Below are 24,067 nucleotides of genomic sequence, written 5' to 3'. Positions count from 1 at the left end.
AGTGTAGATTGGAAAAAGTATGTGAACCCCAGGATAATGACTTCTCCAAAAACTAATTGGAGTCAGGAGTCAGCTAACCTGGAGTCCAATCAATGAGACAAGATTGGAGATGTTGGGTAGAGCTGCCTTGCCCTATAAAAACACTCACAAGAAGCATTGCCTGATGTGAACCATGCCTCGAACAAACGAGATCTCAGAAGACCTAAGATTAAGAATTGTTGACTTGCATAAAGCTGTCATGACGTTGCCCTCTTTGAGTATAGCAAGCCCCATCCCCCTATTCCTGCCTCTCCCTTTCCTCCTTCAACTAGGCTGCTGTGGTCAGAGAGACGTCGTAAATTCCCGAGCATCTCCTCATGGAAACACAGTATAGAGAGAGTAAATTTTCATAGAGAACAAAGGAATTTCTTCCACCTCACAGAACTTGAGGTACGAACAAATTTCATGTTCCGGAGAAAGTGTAAAAAAATCAGTGAAGAATCCAGCTACGAACTGGTCCGTTTGTTACAACTTGGGGAAGATCATGGGAGACGGTGTGGCCACATCACCATAACGATGTTTATATAATAGCCTCAGATGTGAGGTTTACATCTAATTGTTGTATAAGATGAATGAGTGAGTATGATACTGTTTGTAAAATTGTGTAATATGATTTTGGACTGTTTAATGAAGGAAAATACAATTCCCTTTTGATTTGAAATAAATCAGAGGACCACCCTGAGCCCGGTTGGGGTCAGGCATCCTTGGACAGCCCCTTTTCTGCAATTCCGAATAAAACCCAACTTTGAGAAATGATCACCAGACCATGTTTTTCTCCATTAGGAGGACAAAGGTTGTAGACCATTGCTGAATCTTTTAACCACGTGGTTAAACTCTTAGACAATCGATACCGACAGAATAAGAACATGTCTATTAATTACTAGTCTGCAGGAATTCAGTATCATTGAATGCGAAGAACGACAACCACCGATAAACATCCATTCTATAACAAATGAATGAATGTCACTCTGAACTATCCTCTCTAACCAAGAAAGAAAGAGAGAGAGAGAGAGAGGGAGAGAGAGAGAGAGAGAGAGAGAGAGAGAGAGAAACTCTCCATTTTCACCAGCGATCAAGACAACACACTAAGCGTAAATATATATATATTGATTGCAATTGTTCCCGAATGAGTGAGCTTTCATGTGCAAAGGATTAGCATTTCAATTGTTATAATTATCACTCTGTAGTGACTTCTTAGTCGACCCCAACTTCCCCTTTTGTCTAACAACCGCCATGACGGTTTAGCCCACTAGGGCACACACATGCATTTCTGTGAATTACTTAGTTAGTAATAAATAAATGATTTAAGACAATTGATGTATGGATGACTCATATTGAAGATTGGGTTTGTGCAGGTTTGTGCAGACAATTTACGACGTTTGGAATGAGACTAACATGAGGTAAAGTAAATAATTCATTAATTCGAAGACTAATTGACCAGATAAAATATATGAAAAGTTATTTTAGGAAATTATAACTTTGTGATCTGAATATTTTTCCTTGGTGCCCCGACTTCCTAGTTAATTACTGGTACATGATTAATCAGTTGATCGCGTAATACTAATTACAGAGAATCTTTGATAAAAACTACAAGTCTTCAATTTAATGATAGTAAAGACACGACAAAGCTGGAAACGGTTACAAAATTATCTCTAAAAGCTTTGATGTTCATCAGTCCACGGTAAGACAAATAGTCTATAAATGGAGGAAGTTCAACACTGTTGCTACTCTCCCTAGGAGTGGCAAAGATGACTGCAAGAGCACAGTGCAGAATGCTCAATGAGATTAAGAAGAATCCTAGAGTGCCAGCTAAAGCCTTACAGAAATCTCTGGAACATGCTAACATCTCTGTTGACGAGTCTACGATACGTAAAACACTAAACAAGAATGGTGTTCATGGGAGGACACGACGGAAGAAGCCACTAATGTCCAAAAAAAACATTGCTGCACGTCTGAAGTTTGCAAAAGTGCACCTGGATGTTCCACAGTGCTACTGGCAAAATATTCTGTGAAGAGATGAAACTACAGTTGAGTTGTTTGGAAGGAACACACAACACTATGTGTGGATAAAAAAAGGCACAGCACACCAAAATCAAAACCTCATCCCAACTGTAAAGTATGGTGGAGTGAGCATCATGGTTTGGGGCTGCTTTGCTGCCTCAGGGCCTGGACAGCTTGCTGTCATCGACGAAAAAAGGAATTCCCAAGTTTATCAAAACATTTTGCAGGAGAATGTCCGCTAATTGAAGCTCAACAGAAGTTGGGTGATGCAAGAAGACAACGACCCAAAACACACAAGTAAATCAACAACAGAATGGCTTCAAAAGAAGAAAATACGTCTTCTGGAGAGGCCCAGTCAGAGTCCTGACCTCAACCCGAATGAGATGCAGTGGCATGACCTCAAGAGAGCAGTTCACACCAGACATCCCAAGAATATTGCTGAACTTAAACAGTTTGGTAAAGAGGAATGGTCCAAAATTCCTCCTGACCGTTGTGCAGGTCTGATCAGCAACTACAGAAAATGTTTGGTTGAAGTTATTGTTGCCAAAAGAGGGTCAACCAGTTATTAAATCCGAGGGTTCAAATACGTTTTCCACCCTGCACTGTGAATGTTTACACGGTGTGTTCAATAAAGGCATGAAAACATATAATTGTTTATGTGTTATTTAAGTGAACTTTGTGTGTCTATTGTTGTGACCTAGATGAAGATCAGATCAAATGTTATGACCGATTTATGCTGAAATCCAAGTATTTCCAAAGGGTTCACAAACTTTTTCTTCCCACTGTGTGACATTAGTTTTCTCTAGAATCCACTTTTGATCGTGTTAGAGTTTCGGCGGGAAAACTGTCTGTGAAACACAAAAACATTGCAAAGCCATTCCTTCACCAAACTTTACAGTTGGCAATATGCATTCGGGCAGGCAGCATTCTGCTGGCATCTGCCAAACCCAGATTTGTCCGTCGGACTGCCAGATGGAGAAACGTGAGTCATCACTCCAGAGAACACGTTTCCTCTGCTCCAGAGTCCAATGGCTGATCAGCCGACGCTTTGCTTTGTGCATGGTGATCTTAGGCTTGTGTGCGGCTGCACGGCCATGGAAACCCATTTTATGAAGCTCCCGATTGTGCTGACGCTGAACTTGGTCAGTGTTAGAACTGAGACGGTCTCGTTAAGTGATCTTGTGGCTTTACGTGCTTCACGGCTGAGCCATTGTTGTTTCTAGACGTTTCCGCTTCACAATAACGGTACTTACAGATGACCGGGACAGCTCTAGCAGGGCAGAAGATTTACAAAGTGACTTGTTGGAAAGGTGGCATCCTATGAAGGTGCCACGTTGAATGTTACTGAGCTCTTTCCGTAAGGCCTTTCTACTGCTAATGTTTGTCTATGGAGATTGCATGGCGGTGTGCTCAAATTTTATACACCTGGCAGCAATTGGTGTGGATGAAATAGCAGAATCCACTCATTTGAAGGGGTGTCCACATACTGTATTTATACAAAAGTATCTACCTCAATTACCTCGTACCTCTACATATCGCCTAGGTACTGGTATCCTGTGTATATAGCCAAGTTATTGTGGATTGTAGATCCACTCATTGTGGATTTATTCCTTGTGTTATTATTTTTCTATTATTTATGTATTTTTCTCTCTGCATTGGTGGGATGTGCCCGTAAGTAAGCATTTCACTGTTAGCCTAAACCTGTTGTTTAAGAAAGCATATGACAAATAAAATGTGATTTAATTTGATTCCACTCCTCTCTGGGAGTGACCTTCACTTCAGAGGGCTTTAGTTCACCAGACCACCACACCCACCTCACAGCCCACACACCCACTGTAGAGGAGACCAGGGCAGCACGTGCAGCGGGGTTATGAAATGACTCTTTGAAGGGCCAAACACACAGAGAAACAGACAAAGAGAAAGACACAGCCGTGTGTCTCGTTGTTAAAGCGTGGGTGTGGATGAGGTCAGCTCACAGATAAAAGGGTTACACAACTATTTAAATGTGCTCACACACACACACATGGACCCACGCACACACCAACTCATTCCTTAGGCCCGGATAAAGTTAGGAACCCAGTTGTCTCTAGACTAATGACAATATACATGGAATGATTCCCTTTTCTTCTGACTGGCTGTTCGAATCCTGTTGAGACGGTCCCGGTGTGTGTAAAAGAGTGTGTTTCACTGTCAGACAATGGGCTGGACAGACCACTGAGCTCAAAAAGAAGATCCAGGGACATTTTGATGAAAGGCAAACACAGACCATTTTAAAACTCAGGGGAGACAGAGAGAGAGAGGGGCACAAAGGAAGATAAAGAGAAAGAACGGGAGGGAGGAAAAGAGAGAAGAGTGAAAAGAGGAAAAGAGAGAAGAGTGGGAGAGGGATGACTAATCTATCAACAGAATTCTATTTGAGCTAGTTTCATTGTCATTTCAGCTTAGATGCATTTCCTGTCAGTATGCAGAATTTAAAATAAATGTGGTATCATGTGGTATCACCAGTATCATATTATGATGTTCCCCAAGTGTGCCACTGTCTGTCTACACAATGCCATATCTCTCTGAGCTCAACCACTTGAGTGATGGCTGAGATTCTACTGTGGTAAGCTGGGGAATGTCAGAGCGGGGGATGCTGAGGCAGAGTCATTGGGTTCACGAAGGACAGAAGAGATGGAGAAGCAAATGAGAGGAGAGAGGGATAAAGATATCATTAGAGTGCTGAGTCACACACACACAGACAGTCTGTTTACAGCTAGCGTGGGGACACTTTCAAAATCCTATTTTCTCTAACCCTTAACTCTAAACCTAACCCGAACTCATACTTTTAACCTAACCTTAACCCTAACACGCCTAACACATCATCTACAGCGCTGTTGGCTGGTCGTCATTGACCTTGAGGAGGCTTAAACACTGGTATACACTGATTTACAAGGCCATATTGGGTAAAACTTAAAAACAACTAACCCTAGCTCATAACCCTAAAACTAACCCTAGCTTCTAACCCTAACCCTTAACGTAATTCTAACCCTAACACTAATTCTAACCCTAAACCCCCTAGAAATAGCATTTGACCTTATGGGGACTAACAAAATGTCCCCAGTTGGTCAAAAATACATTTTGTACTATTCTTCTGGTTCCCAAAATAATAGTTAAACACGTCCACACACACACACACACACACACACACACACACACACACACACACACACACACACACACACACACACACACACACACACACACACACACACACACACACACACACACAGAGAGAGAGAGAGAGAGAGAGAGAGAGAAACTAGCCATTCACTGAATAGGAGCTCAGGCTTCCCAGAACACATGAATACAGCACCTGACCAGAAACATTACGATGCTCTCAACAGAGAAGACATTATGTGTCTGTGTGTTTGCGTGCGTTGGTGAGCGTGTGTATGTTTCAGACAAAACGTTAGTATGTGTGTGTGAATAATGCACCAGCGTTAAAAGAGGGAGAGAGAGAAACAGGACAGAAGACAGTGAGAGAGCGGGAAAGAGACAACAAAAGAGAGTGAATGTTGACCCAGACTTAGCGTTGCTGGGGAGGGGATGGAAGTGGATTCCAATAGGCTTTTCATTAAGATAAAGAGGAGCCTCAGCTCGCTCCATATTTACACAGCTATTCTAACGGAAGGCACCGGGTCATTATGGTAATGCTTGCTGTCTCTGTAAATTCACATCTCTTTAAGGGGAAGCTCGCCCACTCAGGCTTTCAGGCTTTCAGCCTGAGTGGGCTCCGCTCAGCCATTCCACTGGAGACACAGGATTACACACACACACACACATACACACATATATATACAGCGCATTCAGAAATATTCAGACCCCTTGACTTTTTCCACATTTTGTTACGTTTCAGCCTCATTCAAAAATGAATTAAATTGTTTTTTTCCCCCTCATCAATCTACACACAATAACAAATAATGACAAAGAAAAACAAGTTTTTAGAAATGTTTGATAATGTATTTAAAAAAACAACAACCAACATATCACATTTACATAAGGATTCAGACCCTTTACTCAGTACTTTGTTGAAGCACATTTGGCAGCGATTACAGCCTCGAGGCTTCTTGGGTAAGACGCTACAAGCTTCTGTCTCAACCTCTGTCAGGTTGGATGGGGAGCGTTGCTGCACAGCTATTTTCATGTCTCTCCAGAGATGTTCGATCAGGTTCAAGTTTGGGCCCTGGCTGGGCCACTCACAGACATTCAGAGACTTGTCCCGAAGCCAGTCCTGCGTTGTCTTGGCTGTGTGCTTAGGGTGTGCTTGGGTCGTTGTCCTGTTGGAAGGTGAACCTTCACCCCAATCTAAGCTCCTGAGTGCTCTGGAGCAGGTTCAGGGCAGACTGGGGCGAAGGTGCACCTTTCAACAGGACAACGGCACTAAGCACACAGTCAAGACAACGCAGGACTGGCTTTGGGACGTCTCTGAATGTCCTTGAGTGGCCCAGCCAGAGCCTGGACTTGAACCCGATTAAACATCTCTGGAGAGACCTGAAAATAGCTGTGCAGCATCGCTCCCCATCCAACCTGACAGACCTTGAGAGGATCTGGAGAGAAGAATGGGAGAAACTCCCCAAATACAGGTGTGCCAAGTTTGTAGCGTCATACCCAAGACGACTCAAGACTGTAATCTCTGCCAAAGGTGCTTCAATAAAGTACTGAGTAAAGGGTCTGAACACTTATGTAAATGTAATATTTCAGATTGATTTTTTTTTAAATTCTAAAAATCTGTTTTGCTTTGTCATAATTGGTTATTGGGGGAGAAAAACAATGTAATACATTTTAGAATAAGGCTGTAACGTAACAAATTGTGGAAAAAGTGAAGGGGTCTGAATACTTTCCATGTGCGCTGTACATGAGCACAAGCACACACATGTACACGCACATTTTATCCCCACAAACACCTCCCCCACTACTTACCCTGTCAATAGAGTGGTTCAGTATAGGGGAACGTGGCTCTAGTGGTCATCCTGTCCTAGCTAATAAAAAGGGTGGTTTGTATGTTAAGTGAAGTCCATGCCTCCCTATAGACCCTCTACAACCGTAGGAATACAGTATGTCTTGGGTGTGAGTGAATGTGTGTTTGTGTGTGAGAGTGTGAGTGACTGTGTGTTTGTGTGTGTGTGTGTGTGTGTGTGTGTGTGTGTGTGTGTGTGTGTGTGTGTGTGTGTGTGTGTGTGTGTCTTGGGTCAGACTTACCCTGATAAGACACCCAGGACCAGGTTGAGCATGAAGAAGGATCCGATGATGATGAGGGGGATGAAGTAGAGCCAGTTCCAGGTGTTCCCCGAGGCATCATTGGCCTGCACACACACACGTACACACACGTACACACGTACATATGCACACACACACATTCAGAGAGAGAAAGAGAAACAAAGATATATAAGTAAAAGCAAGGTTTATCAGGTGTCCTCGAATGTTTGCAGTTGGTCAACGTATAATATCTGCTTGACGGATTTACTATACTTGTGACTGTCGTTGTGGACTTGGATTAGTTTCAGGCTAATTTGTGTAACAGCTCTTGGTAGCGGTCTTGCTAATTTGTATAACAGCTCTTGGTAGCGGTCTTGCTAATTTGTATAACAGCTCTTGGTGGCGGTCTTGCTAATTTGTATAACAGCTCTTGGTAGCGGTCTTGCTAATTTGTGTAACAGCTCTTGGTAGCGGTCTTGCTAATTTGTATAAGAGCTCTTGGTAGCGGTCTTGCTAATTTGTGTAACAGCTCTTGGTAGCAGTCTTGCTAATTTGTATAACAGCTCTTGGTAGCGGTCTTGCTAATTTGTGTAACAGCTCTTGGTAGCGGTCTTGCTAATTTGTGTAACAGCTCTTGGTAGCGGTCTTGCTAATTTGTATAACAGCTCTTGGTAGCGGTCTTGCTAATTTGTGTAACAGCTCTTGGTAGCGGTCTTGCTAATTTGTGTAACAGCTCTTGGTAGCGGTCTTGCTAATTTGTGTAACAGCTCTTGGTAGCGGTCTTGCTAATTTGTGTAACAGCTCTTGGTAGCGGTCTTGCTAATTTGTGTAACAGCTCTTGGTAGCGGTCTTGCTAATTTGTATAACAGCTCTTGGTAGCGGTCTTGCTAATTTGTGTAACAGCTCTTGATAGCGGTCTTGCTAATTTGTGTAACAGCTCTTGGTAGCGGTCTTGCTAATTTGTGTAACAGCTCTTGGTAGCGGTCTTGCTACCAATCTTGCAACCTTTCGGTTACTAGTCCAAAGCCCTAACCACTAACCTACCAGCCCCTCTTCGCCTCCTCTCTCGCCTGTCCATCTCCTCATATTAATTCCATGTAGTCACTGTCATTTGTCCACTTAAGCTTAACATTGTTGTCATCTATCGTCCACCAGGTGCCCTTGGAGAGTTCCTGAGCTTGACACCTTGATGAGCTCATTTCCTGACGATGGCTCACCACTCGTACTGGGCGACTTTAACCTCCCAACGCATGACTTCAATTCATTTCTTTCCATCTCTTTCTTTCCACTCCTGTCCTCTTATGACCTCCTTCTTTCCCAGTCACCTCCCACTCACAAGGCAGGCAATACGTTTAACCTCATCTTCAACAGAGGCTGTTCTACTAAGCTCACTGCAACACCCTCCATGCCTCTGATCAATACTTTGTTTCCTTTTCTCTCCATCTCTCCTCTAACCCTCCCCACTCAGCCCCTACCCAGATTGGTATGCGCTACCAGAATCTTCGCTCTCTCTCTCCCGCTACTCTGTCCTCTTCGGTCCTATCCTCTCTTCCTTTTGCTAAATCATTCTCCCTCCTCTCTCCTGACTCTGCCATTTCGACCCTACTCTCCTCCCTTTCTGTATCCTTTGACTCTCATTATTCCCTTTCTGGCCCGACCTTCGCTTCCCACTCTGTGGCTGAGTGACTCACTGCATGTTAACATGACAGGGCTGCGGGCAGCTGAGATGAAATGAGGAAACCGAAACTTCTGGAGGACCTATCATCCATCCACTCCCTCCTCTCTACCTTCTCTCCCTCTGTATCCACTGCTAAAGCTGCTTTCTATCACGCTAAATGTTAAGCTTCTGCTTCCAACCCTGGGAAACTCCTCTCTACTTTTTCTTCTCTGTTTCATCCTCCCCCCCCCCTCCCTCTCTGCGGACAACTTTGTCAACCACTTAGAAAAAAAAGGTTGACGACATCTGCTTGTCATTCACTCAGACTACAGAATCCACTGGTCCCACTACTCTACGCCTTGACCTCTTTCTCTCTCCAGATGAAATCTTGCGATGAACTGCTCACTTGACCCCATCCCCTCCTCCCTTCTCCAGAACATCTTTGGAGACCTTCTCCAATTCCTCATATCCCTCATCAACTCATCCTTGACCACTGTCTTCCCTGACCCTCTGACTGCAAGATGGCCAGACTTGCTCCCCTCCAGAAAAAAATAAATATCAATCGACCCCTCTGACATCAAAAATGTCTTTCTTTTCTTTCCAAAACACTTGAGTGTGCTGTCTCTGACGCACTCTCAATACATCTCTCAGAATGATTTTCTTGACCCTAACCAGACAGGCTTCAAAACAGCCCACTAAACTGAGACCGCTCTCCTCTGTGTCACAGAGGCTCTCCCCTCTGCCAAAGTTGACTCTCTCTCCTCTGTTCTCATCCTCTTAGATCGATCTGCAGCCTTCGACACCATGACACGTCAGATCCTCATCTCCACCCTCTGGGGGTTGGGCGTCTCAGGCTCTGCACACTCCTGGATTGCATCCTACCTGACAGGTCGCTACTAAACAGGTGGCGTGGAGAAGATCTGTGTCTTCACCACATACTCTCATGTTTCATGTGGACCCCAGGAAGAGTAGTTGATGCTTTTGCAGTGGCTAATTGGGACCCTAATAAATACCAATAACATACCGCACTGCTAGCACTGACTTTGCGGATAAATACTATCTTGGGGGAAAATGTACTTGACAGAATTGTGATGTCGCAACCTATTTTAAGATTAATGCTCTAATTGTAAATGGCTCTGGATAAGAGCGTCTGCTAAATGACTGAAATGTCAAAAGTATGCATGCCTATCTTGTCTGTCGGTCCGTCTCACTGTCTGTCTCCTCTGTCTGTCTGCCTGAGAAAGCAGCTGTTTAATTCGGACCCATACACAATCTAGCAAGGCACTAATCTTTCTAGCGTCACTGAACTCACAGGTATGTACTGGTACAATACGCTACAGTAGATTACTTGACTCTAATCCAACTAGGCATGCTGTAGTGTTACACACTTATTTCATTCCATGTTGACTTTTATGTTGACATTTATGTGTCTGCAAGAACCTGGAATTTGAACTACCCATGAGCTCTCAGTGAAATGGTAGCTTTTTATATTAAGGTCCCCTATTATAAACACTATTGTCCTTAAATTGCCTTTTTTGTCAGCATGCTCAGCTAGCTGATGCTAAAACAGCCCATTGGATTCTGTGAAAATGCGACGCCTATCACTGGGGCGAGTTGCTGCCGGAAAGTGTTGGAATCCAATGGGCTGCTTAAGCATTAGCTGACCTAGCATGCTGATGAAAAAGGCAGTTTCATTACAACAGTATTCATAAATGCGTACATGACTATTTAGAGATGGATTATTGACATTTACAAAGGCAGGAAAAATGATTAATACATGGTAAGTAAACTCTATACAAACGGTTTATAATGGTTCACTAAGGGACCTTAATCTATACAAACGGTTTATAATGGTTCACTAAGGGACCTTAATATAATTAGTTACCCATGAAATAACTGCATAAATCTCTGTGCACATCCCAAATGACACCCCATTCCCTATATAGAAAGTAATCCCTAAAGTAGTACACTATATTGGGAATAGGGTGCCATTTGAGACAGCCTTAGATTGTGCATAGGCAGAGAATATCCGTATTGCAGTGGGTAACCTCCAGTATTGACATTGGCCTGAGATTCGTTTATAAAAGCAAAACTATCAATCACACCAGTTCAGGTGCCCTCTCTAACCTCCTAAAATATCCTGAATCAATCCTACTCTCCATAGTTGGCCATAGGGTGAGGACTCCATTGATTAGAAAAAATAATAGTAACACCTATTGACCAACAGCTTGTACTGGCCAATTAAGGGAAGTTGGCAGCGGAAGAGGAGAAATAATTAACAGCTCAGTCATTAACCCATAGGGACCTTGTTCGTAACCTGATCAGAACACATTCATGAATGCTAATGATCCATAGAGGCGCAGTAACACACGCACGCACGCACGCACGCACGCACGCACGCACGCACGCACGCACACACACACACACACACACACACACACACACACACACACACACACACACACACTATGTCCTACCGTCTCCCTCAGCTGTCACTGTCTCAGCTCACACACAGGATAAATGGCCAGCATCAGCCTCTGTGTTTCGCCTTGCTTCAGCATCCATCAATCCCTTTGTCTCTCTATCGCTTTAACTTCTCTCTCACTCTGTCATTATCTCTCTAGCTTAGCTTTGTCTCTCCATCTCTCCGTCTTTCACTGTCTCATTTTCTCCCCCAGCCTCTCTGGGGACTGTAGATGTAGGAAAGTGAAAATTAAGTAAAAAGACACACTGTTACGGCAGCTTTGCAAATGCAATGTCAGCTGCAGAGGTAGAAAGCTTTCTTTCCCTGCCTTTTCATCCAACTAGACCAAATTGAAGTGAGGTTCTGAATATTTTGAAACAATGAAGTCTGAAAAGAATAATGCCTCCAGTCACCATTTTAGTCCAAAGTCAATGGGCAATTTTTCAGCACTGCCTCACCAAGATTGCTCACATTTTAACAGGCCACTTGTAGTTAGTTACCTATCAAAGCAAAACCAAGCATCTTTAGTGACTTTAATTTGCTACCGTTGTTTCTGTTCACACACAGAGCTGTTATTGGAAGTCTCCTCGGTTGAGGTGAGACCAGGTAGAACTATCTCTCTAAGGCGCAGCCAGGTAATTCATCACCCTAAACGGCATGCTCACAACAAGAACACTCACAGTGGACAAAAGGCCATGTAGGGAGGGTAAACGCACGTTGTAGAGCACAGTGTAGGGTGATGTTATCATTAGTGTCATAACACTGTACACAAAACCCTGATTCAGCAGTTAAAATGAACCTGTGGTGCTTCATGGCTGATATTTATACTGGGTGACATCTATACATGGCTGATACTATAATGACTCCTCTCTCCTCTCACATAAAATGGATTTGCATCGTACTTTGTGCATGTACAAAGAGGTAGATACTGTATATACAGTCACATCTGAAATGATTGGCAGCCTTGATAAAGATGAGTAAAACAAAACTTTGTCAAATAAATACAAATACTGAGCTCAACATTTTTGGGAAATTATCTTATTTTATAGTCGAAACTTGATATCATTCGGTCTGCGCTCATGGACTGCCCTCTTCTTCAATTCAAACCGCAGGTTTTCCGGAGACTGAGAAACATGGTGAAGCCCCAAAATTGCCCTCGCTAGAAGCCTGTGTTTCAGACATAAGGAAGTGGATGGCTGCAAACGTTCTACTTTTAAACTCGGACAAAACAGAGATGCTTGTTCTAAGTCCCAAGAAACAAAGAGATCTTCTGTTGAATCTGACAATTAATCTTAATGGTTGTACAGTCGTCTCAAATAAAACTGTGAAGGACCTCGGCGTTACTCTGGACCCTGATCTCTCTTTTGAAGAACGTATCAAGAGTGTTTCAAGGACAGCTTTTTTCCATCTACGTAACATTGCAAAAATCAGAAACTTTGTCCAAAAATCATGCAGAAAAATTAATCCATGCTTTGGTCACTTCTAGGTTAGACTACTGCACTGCTCTACTTTCCGGCTACCCGGATAAAGCACTAAATAAACTTCAGTTAGTGCTAAATACGGCTGCTAGAATCCTGACTAGAACCAAAAAAATGTGATCATATTACTCCAGTGCTAGCCTCCCTACACTGGCTTCCTGTCAAGGCAAGGGCTGATTTCAAGGTTTTACTGCTAACCTACAAAGCATTACATGGGCTTGCTCCTACCTATCTCTCTGATTTGGTCCTGCCGTTTTCTATCTACATGTACGCTACGGTCACAAGACGCAGGCCTCCTAATTGTCCCTAGAATTTCTAAGCAAACAGCTGGAGGCAGGGCTTTCTCCTATAGAGCTCTATTTTTATGGAATGGTCTGCCTACCCATGTGAGAGACGCAAACTCAATCTCAACCTTTAAGTCTTTACTGAAGACTCATCTCTTCAGTGGGTCATATGATTGAGTGTAGTCTGGTCCAGGAGTGTGAAGGTGAACGGAAAGGCTCTGGAGCAACGAACCGCCCTTGCTGTCTCTGCCTGGCCGGTTCCCCTCTTTCCACTGGGATTCTCTGCCTCTAACCCTATTACAGGGGCTGAGTCACTGGCTTACTAGGGCTCTTTTATACCGTCCCTATGAGAGGTGCGACACTTCCTGTTTGGGTTGGCGCACCCCCCTTGGGTTGTGCCGTGGCGGAGATCTTTGTGGGCTATACTCGGCCTTGTCTCAGGATGGTAAGAGTTTTTCCTAGCCACCGTGCTTCTACACCTGCATGGCTTGCTGTTTGGGGTTTTAGGCTGGGGTTCCGTACAGGACTTTGAGATATCAGCTGATGTACGAAGGGCTATATAAATACATTTGATTTGATTTGATTTGAGATGGCCATTGCAAAATGTTGATTTTGTAGTTAATTAACCATTTAGTTGTGGATTTTGATGTGTTCTTGGGGTCATTACCTTGCTGGAAAATCCCCTTGCGTTCAAGTTTCAGCCTCCTGGCAGAGGGGACCAGGTTTTTGGCTAAAATGTTCCCTCGTACTTGGTAGAGTTCACGATGCTGTTGACCTTAACAAGGGCATGAGAATAAGGGGAAGAAAACAGCCCCATAACATCAAAGATCCACCACCACATTGATTTATCTGATTTATCGGCCTCCTAAGCTCAACTCTGACTTCATTTCTGAACTATCTGAGCTACTAACACTCCTGAGCCCCCTGTGCCCTGCTATGCTGGCGCTTGGTGATTTCAGCATGCAGTACATGTCGACTCCCCTGACTGCATTCTCTCTACTGGCCTGGCTGATATCCTGGACAACTTTGGACTCCAACAGCATGTGGACTTTTCCACCCACAACAAAGGCCATACACTGGACCTGGTCTGTACCTCAGGCGTGGATCTGGCAAAACTGGATGAAACGTGTCAGGGCTGTCTAACCACAAACCCATCACCTTCCACCTAGATATTCCTCTACCCACTCGGCACAAGACTATAAACCCAGCTTGCTGAATCTATCTCCAAACTGCCAGTTGGTGACGCTGTGGCTTATTAATACTCCATACTGGATTAAGTTGCTCCTTTGAAAACCTGTCTGGTGTCTTTCTCCAAATCTTCTCCCTGGTACACTGAGGACCTATGCTCTCCCAAAGCAACTGGACATCATCTAGAAAACTGGGCTAACTGTACATTTTGAAGATGTATGAGCAACATCAGAAAGACAAAGACTATAAACAGGTCTTAAATGCAGATCGGACAACCTGTAACTGATCAGCAACGGCAGTGCTCATCCAATCTGTGAACAATTCTGCTACCTCAGCCTCCCCAGAAGAGTGAAATCAATACCTTTGTTCCTTCCAAAGCAAAATTGAAAACATCAATAACACCCTTTTGTCCTCTTCAGCCCCTGTAGTTGATATGCCTAGTCCTCCACTCCCTGAGTCAAGGTTCGCCACCTTCACCACAGTCACTGCAGCTGATGTAACCAAGCTGGTTTGGACAATGAGGCCCACCACTTGTTCATTTGGCCCAATCACCACCTTCCTTGTCAAGACCTGCATACCTGCTCTGGAGCCTTTCTTCACAGAAATCATCAACAAGTCCCTCACCACTGGATGTGTCCCTCCTCAGGTCAAACTCAATGCAGTCACACCAGTACTCAAAAAGCCTTGATCTGACCATGACAATCTCCAGAACTACAGGCCTATCTCCAACCTGCCCTTCCTGAGTAAGCTCCTCGAATGTCCTGTGTCTATAAAACTCCAACACCATCTGGCCAACCTACTAGAGCCCTTCCAGTCGGGTTTCAGAACTAGACACAGCACAGAGACTGAACGGGTAAGGGTCACCAATGACCTCATGAATGCAAACTCTGGAACTGCCAGCATCCTCATACTGCTGGACCTCAGTGCAGCATTTGACACGGTCATCCATGCCATTCTGCTGGACCGTATGAAGGAGCTCCTGGGCCTGTCAGACACTGTCCTGGACTACTTCTGGTCCTATCTCACTGATCGCTCCCAGTTTGTATCCCCCGGACCTAGTAGGTCAGACACAGTGGTGGTCCACCAGGAGTCCCTCAAGGCACAGTCCTAGGGCCACTACTATTTTGTCTCTACATGCTTCCACCGGGAAACATCTTGAGGAAACATGGACTGGTCTTTCACCTTTATGCTGATGAAACTCAGCTATATGTCTCCACTGCCACTGCCAATGCCATTGCACTCCTGGACAGTTGCCTGCAGGACATGTGTGGATGCAGCTGAGTTTCCTGCAGTTAAACAACATCAGCAGCTACAGCCTCAATATTGATGGTGTCAAGGTCCAGTGAGGTTCGCAACCTGGATGTGATACTTGATAGTTAGCTCTCGTTTGAGGGTGACATCAAAACTGTGACCAAAGTTTAATTGTTACATCTACAGAATTTGACCTAGACTGCATCTGAGCGACTTATCTGAGCCTTTATCTCATCCCATTTGGACCAGTGGAGGCTCCTCAGAGGAGAAAGGGGAGGACGATCCTCCTCACTGAATTTCATAAAAGAGAGAGTCAATGTGCGGGGGCACCAGTTAGTTGAGGTAGTATATACATGTAGATAAAGTTATTGAGGTGACTATGCATTGATGACAACAACAGAGAGTAGATCTGTGGATCTATTGGGGTGGTATGCAAATTGGAGTGGGTCTAGGGTTTCTGGGATAATGGTGTTGATGGTGTTGATGTGAGCCATGACCAGCCTTTCAAAGCACTTCATGGCTACAGACTTGAGTGTTACGGGTTGGTAGTCATTTAGGCAGGTTACCTTGGTGTTCTTGGGCACAGGCACTATGGTGGTCTGCTTAAAACATGTTGGTATTACAGACTCAGACAGTGAGAGTTTGGTCAGCACATGCTCGTAGTACACGTCCTGGTAATCCATGTGGACCTGCGGCCTTGTGAATGTTGACCTGTTTAAAGGTATGACTCACATGCGCTGTGAAGAGAGTGATCACACAGTCTTCCGGAACAGCTGGTGCTCTCATGCATGTTTCAGTGTTATTTACCTTGAAGCAAGCATAGAAGTAGTTTAGTTCGTCTGGTAGGCTCGTGTCACTGGGAAGCTCTCGGCTGTGCTTCCCTTTGTAGTCTGTAATGGTTTGCAAGCCCTGCCATATCCGACGAGTGTCAGAGCCGGTGTAGGAAGATTCGATCTTAGTCCTGTATTGACACATGCCTGTTTGATGGTTCGACGGACGGCATTGCAGTATTTCTTATAAGCTTCCGGGTTAGAGTCCCGCTCCTTGAAAGCGGCAGCTCTAGCCTTTAGCTCAGTGCAGATGCTGCCTGTAATCCATGGCTTCTGGTTGGGGTATGTATGTACGGTCACTTTGGGCAGGATATCATCAATGCACTTATTGATGAAGCCAATGACTGATGTGGCGTACTCCTCAATGCCATCGGAGGAATCACGGAACATATTCCAGTCTGTTCTAGCAAAACAGTCCTGTAGCTTAGCATCTGCTTCATCTGACCACTTTTGTATTGATCTAGTCACTGGTGCTTCCTGCTTTAATTTTTGCTTGTAAGCAGGAATCAGGACGATAGAATTATGGTCAGATTTGCCAAATGGAGGGCAAGGGAGAGCTTTGTATGCATCTCTGTGTTTGGAGTACAGGTGGTCCAGAGTTATTTTCCTCTGGATGCACATTTAACATACTGATAGAAAATTGCTAAAACAGATTTAAGTTTCCCTGAAATAAAGTCCCCGGCTACTAGGAGCACCGCCTCTGGGTGAACATTTTCTTGTTTGTTTATGGCGGAATACAGCTCAGTAAATGCTGTCTTAGTGCCAGGCTTTGAGTGTGGTGTTATGTGAACAGCTACAAAAAAATACAGATGAAAACTCTCTAGTTAGATAGTGTGGTCTACAGCTTATCACGAGATACTCTACCTCAGGCGAGCAATAGCCCGAGACTTCCTTGTTATTTACGCCCCTTGTCTTACCAGACACCGCTGTTCTATACTACTACTATTCAGCATGTAACCAGCCAGCTGTATGTTGATAGTGTCGTCGTTTAGCCACGACTCCGTGAAGCATACGATGTTACAGTTTTTAATGTGCCGTTGGTAGTTTAATCTTCCGCATAGTTTGTCGATTTTATTCTCCAAAGATTGCACGTTTGCTAGCAGAATGGACGGAAGTGGGGGATTATTCGATTGCCTACAAATTCTCAGAAGGCAGCCTGCCCTTTGGCTCTGCCCTTTGGCCCCTCTGCCTCCTCTTCAAGCAAATCACAGAGATCTGGGCCTGTTCCCGAGAAAGCAGTATATCCTTCGCATCGGATTCTGCTAGTCCGTGGTGAGTAATCGCAGTCCTGATGTCTAGAAGTTATTTTCGGTCATAAGAGACGGTAGCGGTAACATTATGTACAAAATATGTTTAAAAAAAGTTATAAACAACATGAAAAAACGAACAAAATACACGTTAAACGTCTGCCTTCCTCTCCGGCTCCATCTTATGTCCAGAACTGTGCTGTACGTGTCCTCATCCGCACCTCCCCCCGTGAGCACATCACTCCAGTGCGGTTCAACCTCCACTGGCTCCCCATATGCTCACACATTGAGTTTAAAATCCTGGTTCACATCTACCAAGGTATCCACAACTCTGGACCAAAGTATCTGTGTGACCTCATCCTCCTGCCCCACATGCACCCTTTGCTATTCCAGGTCCATCTCCCTTCAGCAGCAAGACGAAAAACTATCTGATCTGATGACACATGTATATTAAATTCATTATTATTATTATTATGATCATTGTTATTATTATTATATACAGTAGTTTATGAGTTTATGAGTTTATTTTCTGCATATGCATCCTTCTTTCGACGTCAAACCCACCACTGGTGTGTGGGGCCCATGAGCTCTAATTTGTCTCATCTGACCATAGTACCCGGTTCCAATCCAAATGCCAATGCCGTTGACAAAATCCAGGAGTTTACATTTTGTTGGTTTCTCTCAACAAAGGCTTTTTATGGCGATCCTTTCAAATAGCCTATTGGCATGGAGGTGGTGTCTAATTGTAGATATGGAGACTTGGTGACCCTAAGAAACGTCAAAGTTCTGTCATTCTCTAACTGTGGCCTTGGACTTTTTTTATTTTTACCCAAGACCGCCTTGGGTAAAGATACACGCTACCAGGCAAGATTACCACTGTTCCAGTGACTTTTAAACTTCTTAACTTCTTGGATATAGGGGGCGCTCTTTTAATTTATGGATACATTTTTTTTCCCGTTTTAAACAAGATATTTTGTCACGAAAAGATGCTCGACTATGCATATAATTGACAGCTTTGGAAAGAAAACACTCTGACGTTTCCAAAACTGCAAAGATATTGTCTGTGAGTGCCACAGAACTACAGGCGAAACCAAGATGAAATTTCATACAGGAAGTGCCCCAGATTTTGAATGTGCTGTGTTCCAATGTCTCCTTATATGGCTGTGTATGGGTCACGAATGAGCTTAGACTTTCTGTCGTTTCCCCAAGGTGTCGACAGCATTGTGACGTATTTGTAGGCAAATCATTGGAAGATTGACCATAAGAGACTACATCTACCAGGTGGCCGCTTGGTGTCCTCCGTTGCAACTGCGTGTATTTTTGTTTGCTTCGAGGAGAAACAGCTGCCACGAATGATTTATCATCGAATAGATATGTGAAAAACACCTTGAGGATTGATTCTAAACAACGTTTGCCATGTTTCTGTCGATATTATGGAGTTAATTTGGTAAAAAGTTTGGCGTTGTAGAGACTGCATTTTCAGATTTTTTTCTTAGCCAAACGTGATGAACAAAACGGAGCGATTTCTCCTACACAAGTAATCTTTTGGAAAAACTGAACATTTGCTATCTAACTGAGAGTCTCCTCATTGAAAAGTCCTTCAAAGGTAAATTATTTTATTTGAATGCTTTTCTTGTTTTTGTGAAAATGTTGCCTGCTGAATGCTAGGCTTAATGCTATGCTAGCTATCAATACTCTTACACAAATGCTTGTGTAGCTATGGTTGAAAAGCATATTTTGAAAATCTGAGATGACAGTGTTGTTAACAAAAGGCTAAGCTTGTGAGTGAATATATTTATTTCATTTCATTTGCGATTTTCATGAATAGTTAACGTTGCATTATGGTAATGAGCTTGAGGCTATAATTACGCTCCTGGATACGGGATTGCACGACGCTAGAGGTTAACTTGCTGCGTTAATAGTGGTAAGTGGTATATTTGGTTTTTCAGTAGTAGTAGTTTTTTGTACCCTGTTTTATAAAAGTCAACAACCATTTGTCTATTTTCATTTGTGAGTTTTTTCCTTTCCCCGTGACAAATGGATTGTACATGCATGTTACCTAATTCCAGTAAGACAGGAAGCCATTAAAGGCCCTGCAGTGCCTAGCTTTTTATGTTTCTACGTGTCCTAATACAAGATTTGTAACGTGTTTGTATATGTGCACCCAGTAATACCACTCCTATTCCCCAGGCGCTCTCTTTTGATGACTTTTGTAACCGTAATAGCCTTGGTTTCATGCATGTTAACATCATAAGCCTCCTCCCTAAGTTTGTTTTATTCACTGCTTTAGCACACTCTGCCAACCCGGATGTTCAAGCCGTGTCTGAATCCTGGCTTAGGAAGACCACCAAAAATTCTGAAATCTTCATTCCTAACTACAACATTTTCAGACAAGATAGAACGGCCAAAGGGGGTGGTGTTGCAATCTACTGCAGAGATCGCCTGCAGGGTTCTGTCCTACTATCCAGGTCTGTAACCCAAACGATTTGAACTTCTACTTTTAAAAATCCATCTCTCTAAAAACAGGTCTCTCACCGTTGCCGCCTGCTATAGACCAACCTCTGCCCCCAGCTGTGCTCTGGACACAATGTGAACCGATTGCCCCCCATCTATCTTCATAGCTTGTGCTGCTAGGCGACCTAAACTGGAACATGCTTAACACCCCAGCCATCCGACAATCTAAGCTTGATGCCCTCAATCGCACACAAATTATCAATGAACCTTCCAGGTATCACCCCAAAGCCGTAAACCCGGGCATCCTCATAGATATCATCCTAACCAACTTGCCCTCTAAATATACACCTCTGATGTTTTCAACCAAGATCTCAGCGATCACTGCCTCATTGTCTGCATCCGTAATGGGTCAGCGGTCAAACGACCTCCACTCATCACTATCAAACACTCCCTGAAACACTTCAGCGAGCAGGCCTTTCTAATCGACCTGGCAGGGGTATCCTGGAAGGATATTGACCTCATCCCGTCAGTAGAGGATAACTCGTTATTTTTTTAAATGCCTTCCTCACCATCTTAAATGAGCATGCTCCATTCAAAACATGTAGAACCAGGAACAGATATAGCCCTTGGTTCTCTCCAGACCTGACTGCACTTAACCAACACAAAAACGTCCTGTGGTGTTCTGCATTAGCATCGAACAGCCCCCGTGATACGCAACTTTTCAAGGAAGCTAGAAACCAATATACACAGGCAGTTAGAAGAGCCAAGGCTAGCTTTTTCAAGCAGAAATTTGCTTCCTGCACACAAACTCAAAATAGTTCTGGGACACTGTAAAGTCCATGAAGAATAAGAACACCTCCTCCCAGCTGCCCACTGCACTTAGGATAGGAAACACTGTCACCACCGATAAATCCACTATAATTGAGAATTTCAATAAGCATTTTCTCTACGGCTGGCAATGCTTTCCTCCTGGCTACCCCTACCCCAGTCAACAGCAATGCACCCCACACAGCAACTCACTCAAGCCTTCCCCATTTCTCCTTCTCTCAAATCCAGTCAGCTGATGTTCTGAAAGAGCTGCACAATCTGGACCCTTTCTTTCTAAAATGGTTTGGCAAAATTGTTGCAACCCCTATTACTAGCCTGTTCAACCTCTCTTTTGTGTCGTCTGAGATTTCCAAAGATTGGAAAGCAGCTGCGGTCATCCCCCTCTTCAAAGGGGGGACACTCTTGACCCAAACTGCTAGAGACCTATACCTATCCTTCCCTGCCTTTCTAAGGTCTTCGAAAGCCAAGTCAAAAAAAACAGATTGCCAACCATTTCGAATCCCACCATACCTTCTCCGCTATGCAATCTGGTTTCAGAGCTGATCATGGGTGCACCTCAGCCACGCTCAAGGTCCTAAACGATATCTTAACTGCCATCGATAAGAAACAATACTGTGCAGCCGTATTCATTGATCTGGCCAGGGCTTTCGACTCTGTCAATCACCACATCCTCATCGGCAGACTCGATAGCTTTGGTTTCTCAAATGATTGCCTCGCCTGGTTCACCAACTACTTCTCTGATAGAGTTCAGTGTGTCAAATCGGAGGGTCTGCTGTCCGGACCTCTGGCAGTTTCTATGGGGGTGCCACAGGGTTCAATTATTGGACCGACTCTCTTCTCTGTATACATCAATGATGTCGCTCTGGCTGCTGGTGAGTCTCTGATCCACCTCTACAAAGACGACTCCATTCTGTATACTTCTGGCCCTTCTTCTGACACTGTGTTAACAACCCTCCAGGCGAGCTTCAATGCCATTCAACTCTCCTTCTGTGGCCTCCAATTGCTCTTAAATACAAGTAAAACTAAATGCATGCTCTTCAACCGATCGCTACCTGCCCGCCTGCCCAACATCACTACTCTGGATGGTTCTGACTTAGAATATGTGGACAACTACAAATACCTTGGTGTCTGGTTAGACTGTAAACTCTCCTTCCAGACTCACATCAAACATCTCCAATCCAAAGTTAAATCTAGAATTGGCTTCCTATACCGCAACAAAGCATCCTTCACTCATGCTGCCAAACATACCCTCGTAAAACTGACCATCCTACCGATCCTTGACTTCGGCGATGTCATTTACGAAAGAGCCTCCAATACCCTACTCAATAAATTGGATGCAGTCTATCACAGTGCAATCCGTTTTGTCACCAAAGCCCCATATAATACCCACCACTGCAACCTGTACGCTCTTGTTGGCTGGCCCTCGCTTCATACTCGTCGCCAAACCCACTGGCTCCAGGTCATTTACAAGACCCTGCTAGGTAAAGTCCCCCCTTATCTCAGCTCGCTGGTCACCATAGCAGCACCCACCTGTAGCACGCGCTCCAGCAGGTATATCTCTGGTTACCCCCAAAACCAATTCTTCCTTTGGCCGCCTCTCCTTCCAGTTCTCTGCTGCCAAATGATTAGAACAAACTACAAAAATCTCTGAAACTGGAAACACTTATCTCCCTCACTAGCTTTAAGCACCAGCTGTCAGAGCAGCTCACAGATTACTGCACCTGTACATAGCCCATCTATAATTTATCCCAAACAGCTACCTCTTCCCCTACTGTATTTATTTACTTTGCTCCTTTGCACCCCATTATCTCTATCTCTACTTTGCACATTCTTCCACTGCAAATCTACCATTCCAGTGTTTTACTTGCTATATTGTATTTACTTCGCCACCATGGCCTTTTTTTGCCTTTACCTCCCTTATCTCACCTCATTTGCTCACATTGTATATAGACTTGTTGTTTCTACTGTATTATTGACTGTATGTTTGTTTTACTCCACGTGTAACTCTCTGTCGTTGTATGTGTCGAACTACTTTGCTTTATCTTGGCCAGGTCACAAATGTAAATGAGAACTTATTCTCAACTTGCCTACCTGGTTAAATAAAGGTGAAATTTTAAAATAAATGTTAAAAAGGCCACAATATTGCTCCTTAACCTAAGAATAATTTTAAAAAGTAGAATGTTAACGAGATCAATCATTTCATATATCATATCTTTATCTGAGCAATTGTATTAGTAGAAAATAATATAATTTTGTGCATACAATATACAGTAGCTCAGTATTTGTGTTATTTATTTCATACAGTCTATTTTTTGCTCATCGTTACCAAGGGTGACAATCATTTCTGACATGACTGCATAAATAGAGAGAGAAAGAGATGGGGAGAAAAAACTTCTGAATTCCAGAAAAGACTCAACAATAATGGTTAGGTCTCTCAAGCAGACAGGTTGACAGTTTATACGGAAATATATTCAACCCCCCAACCTGTCCGTCCGCACCCCTCCAAACCCATCCTGGGCTTTTAAAATTCCACAGGGTTGCATTCTTGAAGTAGGAAAAGTGCTGTAGAAGCATAATGATGAGAGAGAGAGAAACACACGCACGCACGCACGCACGCACGCACGCACGCACGCACGCACGCACACACACACACACACACACACACACACACACACACACACACACAAACAAACAGATGAGAGAAAGATGCTCTGGTCTTCCAGGGTGGGACACCATCACTCTGACCTGGCAGGGGGTGTGGCACAACGCAGTACTACTACACACTGGGGCTGCATCACATCTGCATTCCAGCTGGAGGCGTGTGTGTGGTGGGTAGATGAGGGTGGTGGTGGTGATGTGCGTGTGTGATTCATATGAATAAGGCAATCATAATGAGCTTCCTCCGCTCCAGGTGACAGAGAGAGCCATGCAGTGAGATGAAACCACTCTAAATGCTGAGACAGAAAGAGAGAGAGAGAGAGAGGAGAGAGAGGAGAGATTCTGGGCATGTGGTCAAGGCTATTAGGGTGACTAATGCTAGCTACAGGTTAGCGAGACAGGCTGATGTAGTCTTGTGCCTTGAGGAAGGTAATTTAAACTGTCAGAATG

General features: G+C 44.0%; 1 protein-coding gene across 1 annotated transcript in view; it reads right to left on the bottom strand.

Moving 5' to 3' along the window:
* LOC118385587 (voltage-dependent N-type calcium channel subunit alpha-1B-like) overlaps positions 1 to 24,067 on the bottom strand; it is a 226,882-nt gene that overhangs the window by 103,422 nt on the left and 99,393 nt on the right. Inside the window, exon 6 of the mRNA XM_052521481.1 lies at positions 7,282 to 7,385. Within this exon, the coding sequence (XP_052377441.1) occupies positions 7,282 to 7,385 (104 nt within the window). The remainder of the gene's footprint in view (positions 1 to 7,281; positions 7,386 to 24,067) is intronic.

This window comes from Oncorhynchus keta, chromosome 6 (assembly GCF_023373465.1).
Source record: "Oncorhynchus keta strain PuntledgeMale-10-30-2019 chromosome 6, Oket_V2, whole genome shotgun sequence".
NCBI classification, from domain to species: Eukaryota; Metazoa; Chordata; class Actinopteri; order Salmoniformes; family Salmonidae; genus Oncorhynchus; species Oncorhynchus keta.
The sequence above is the reverse complement of the archived record's forward strand: the minus strand, read 5'-3'. Positions and strand labels throughout refer to the sequence as shown.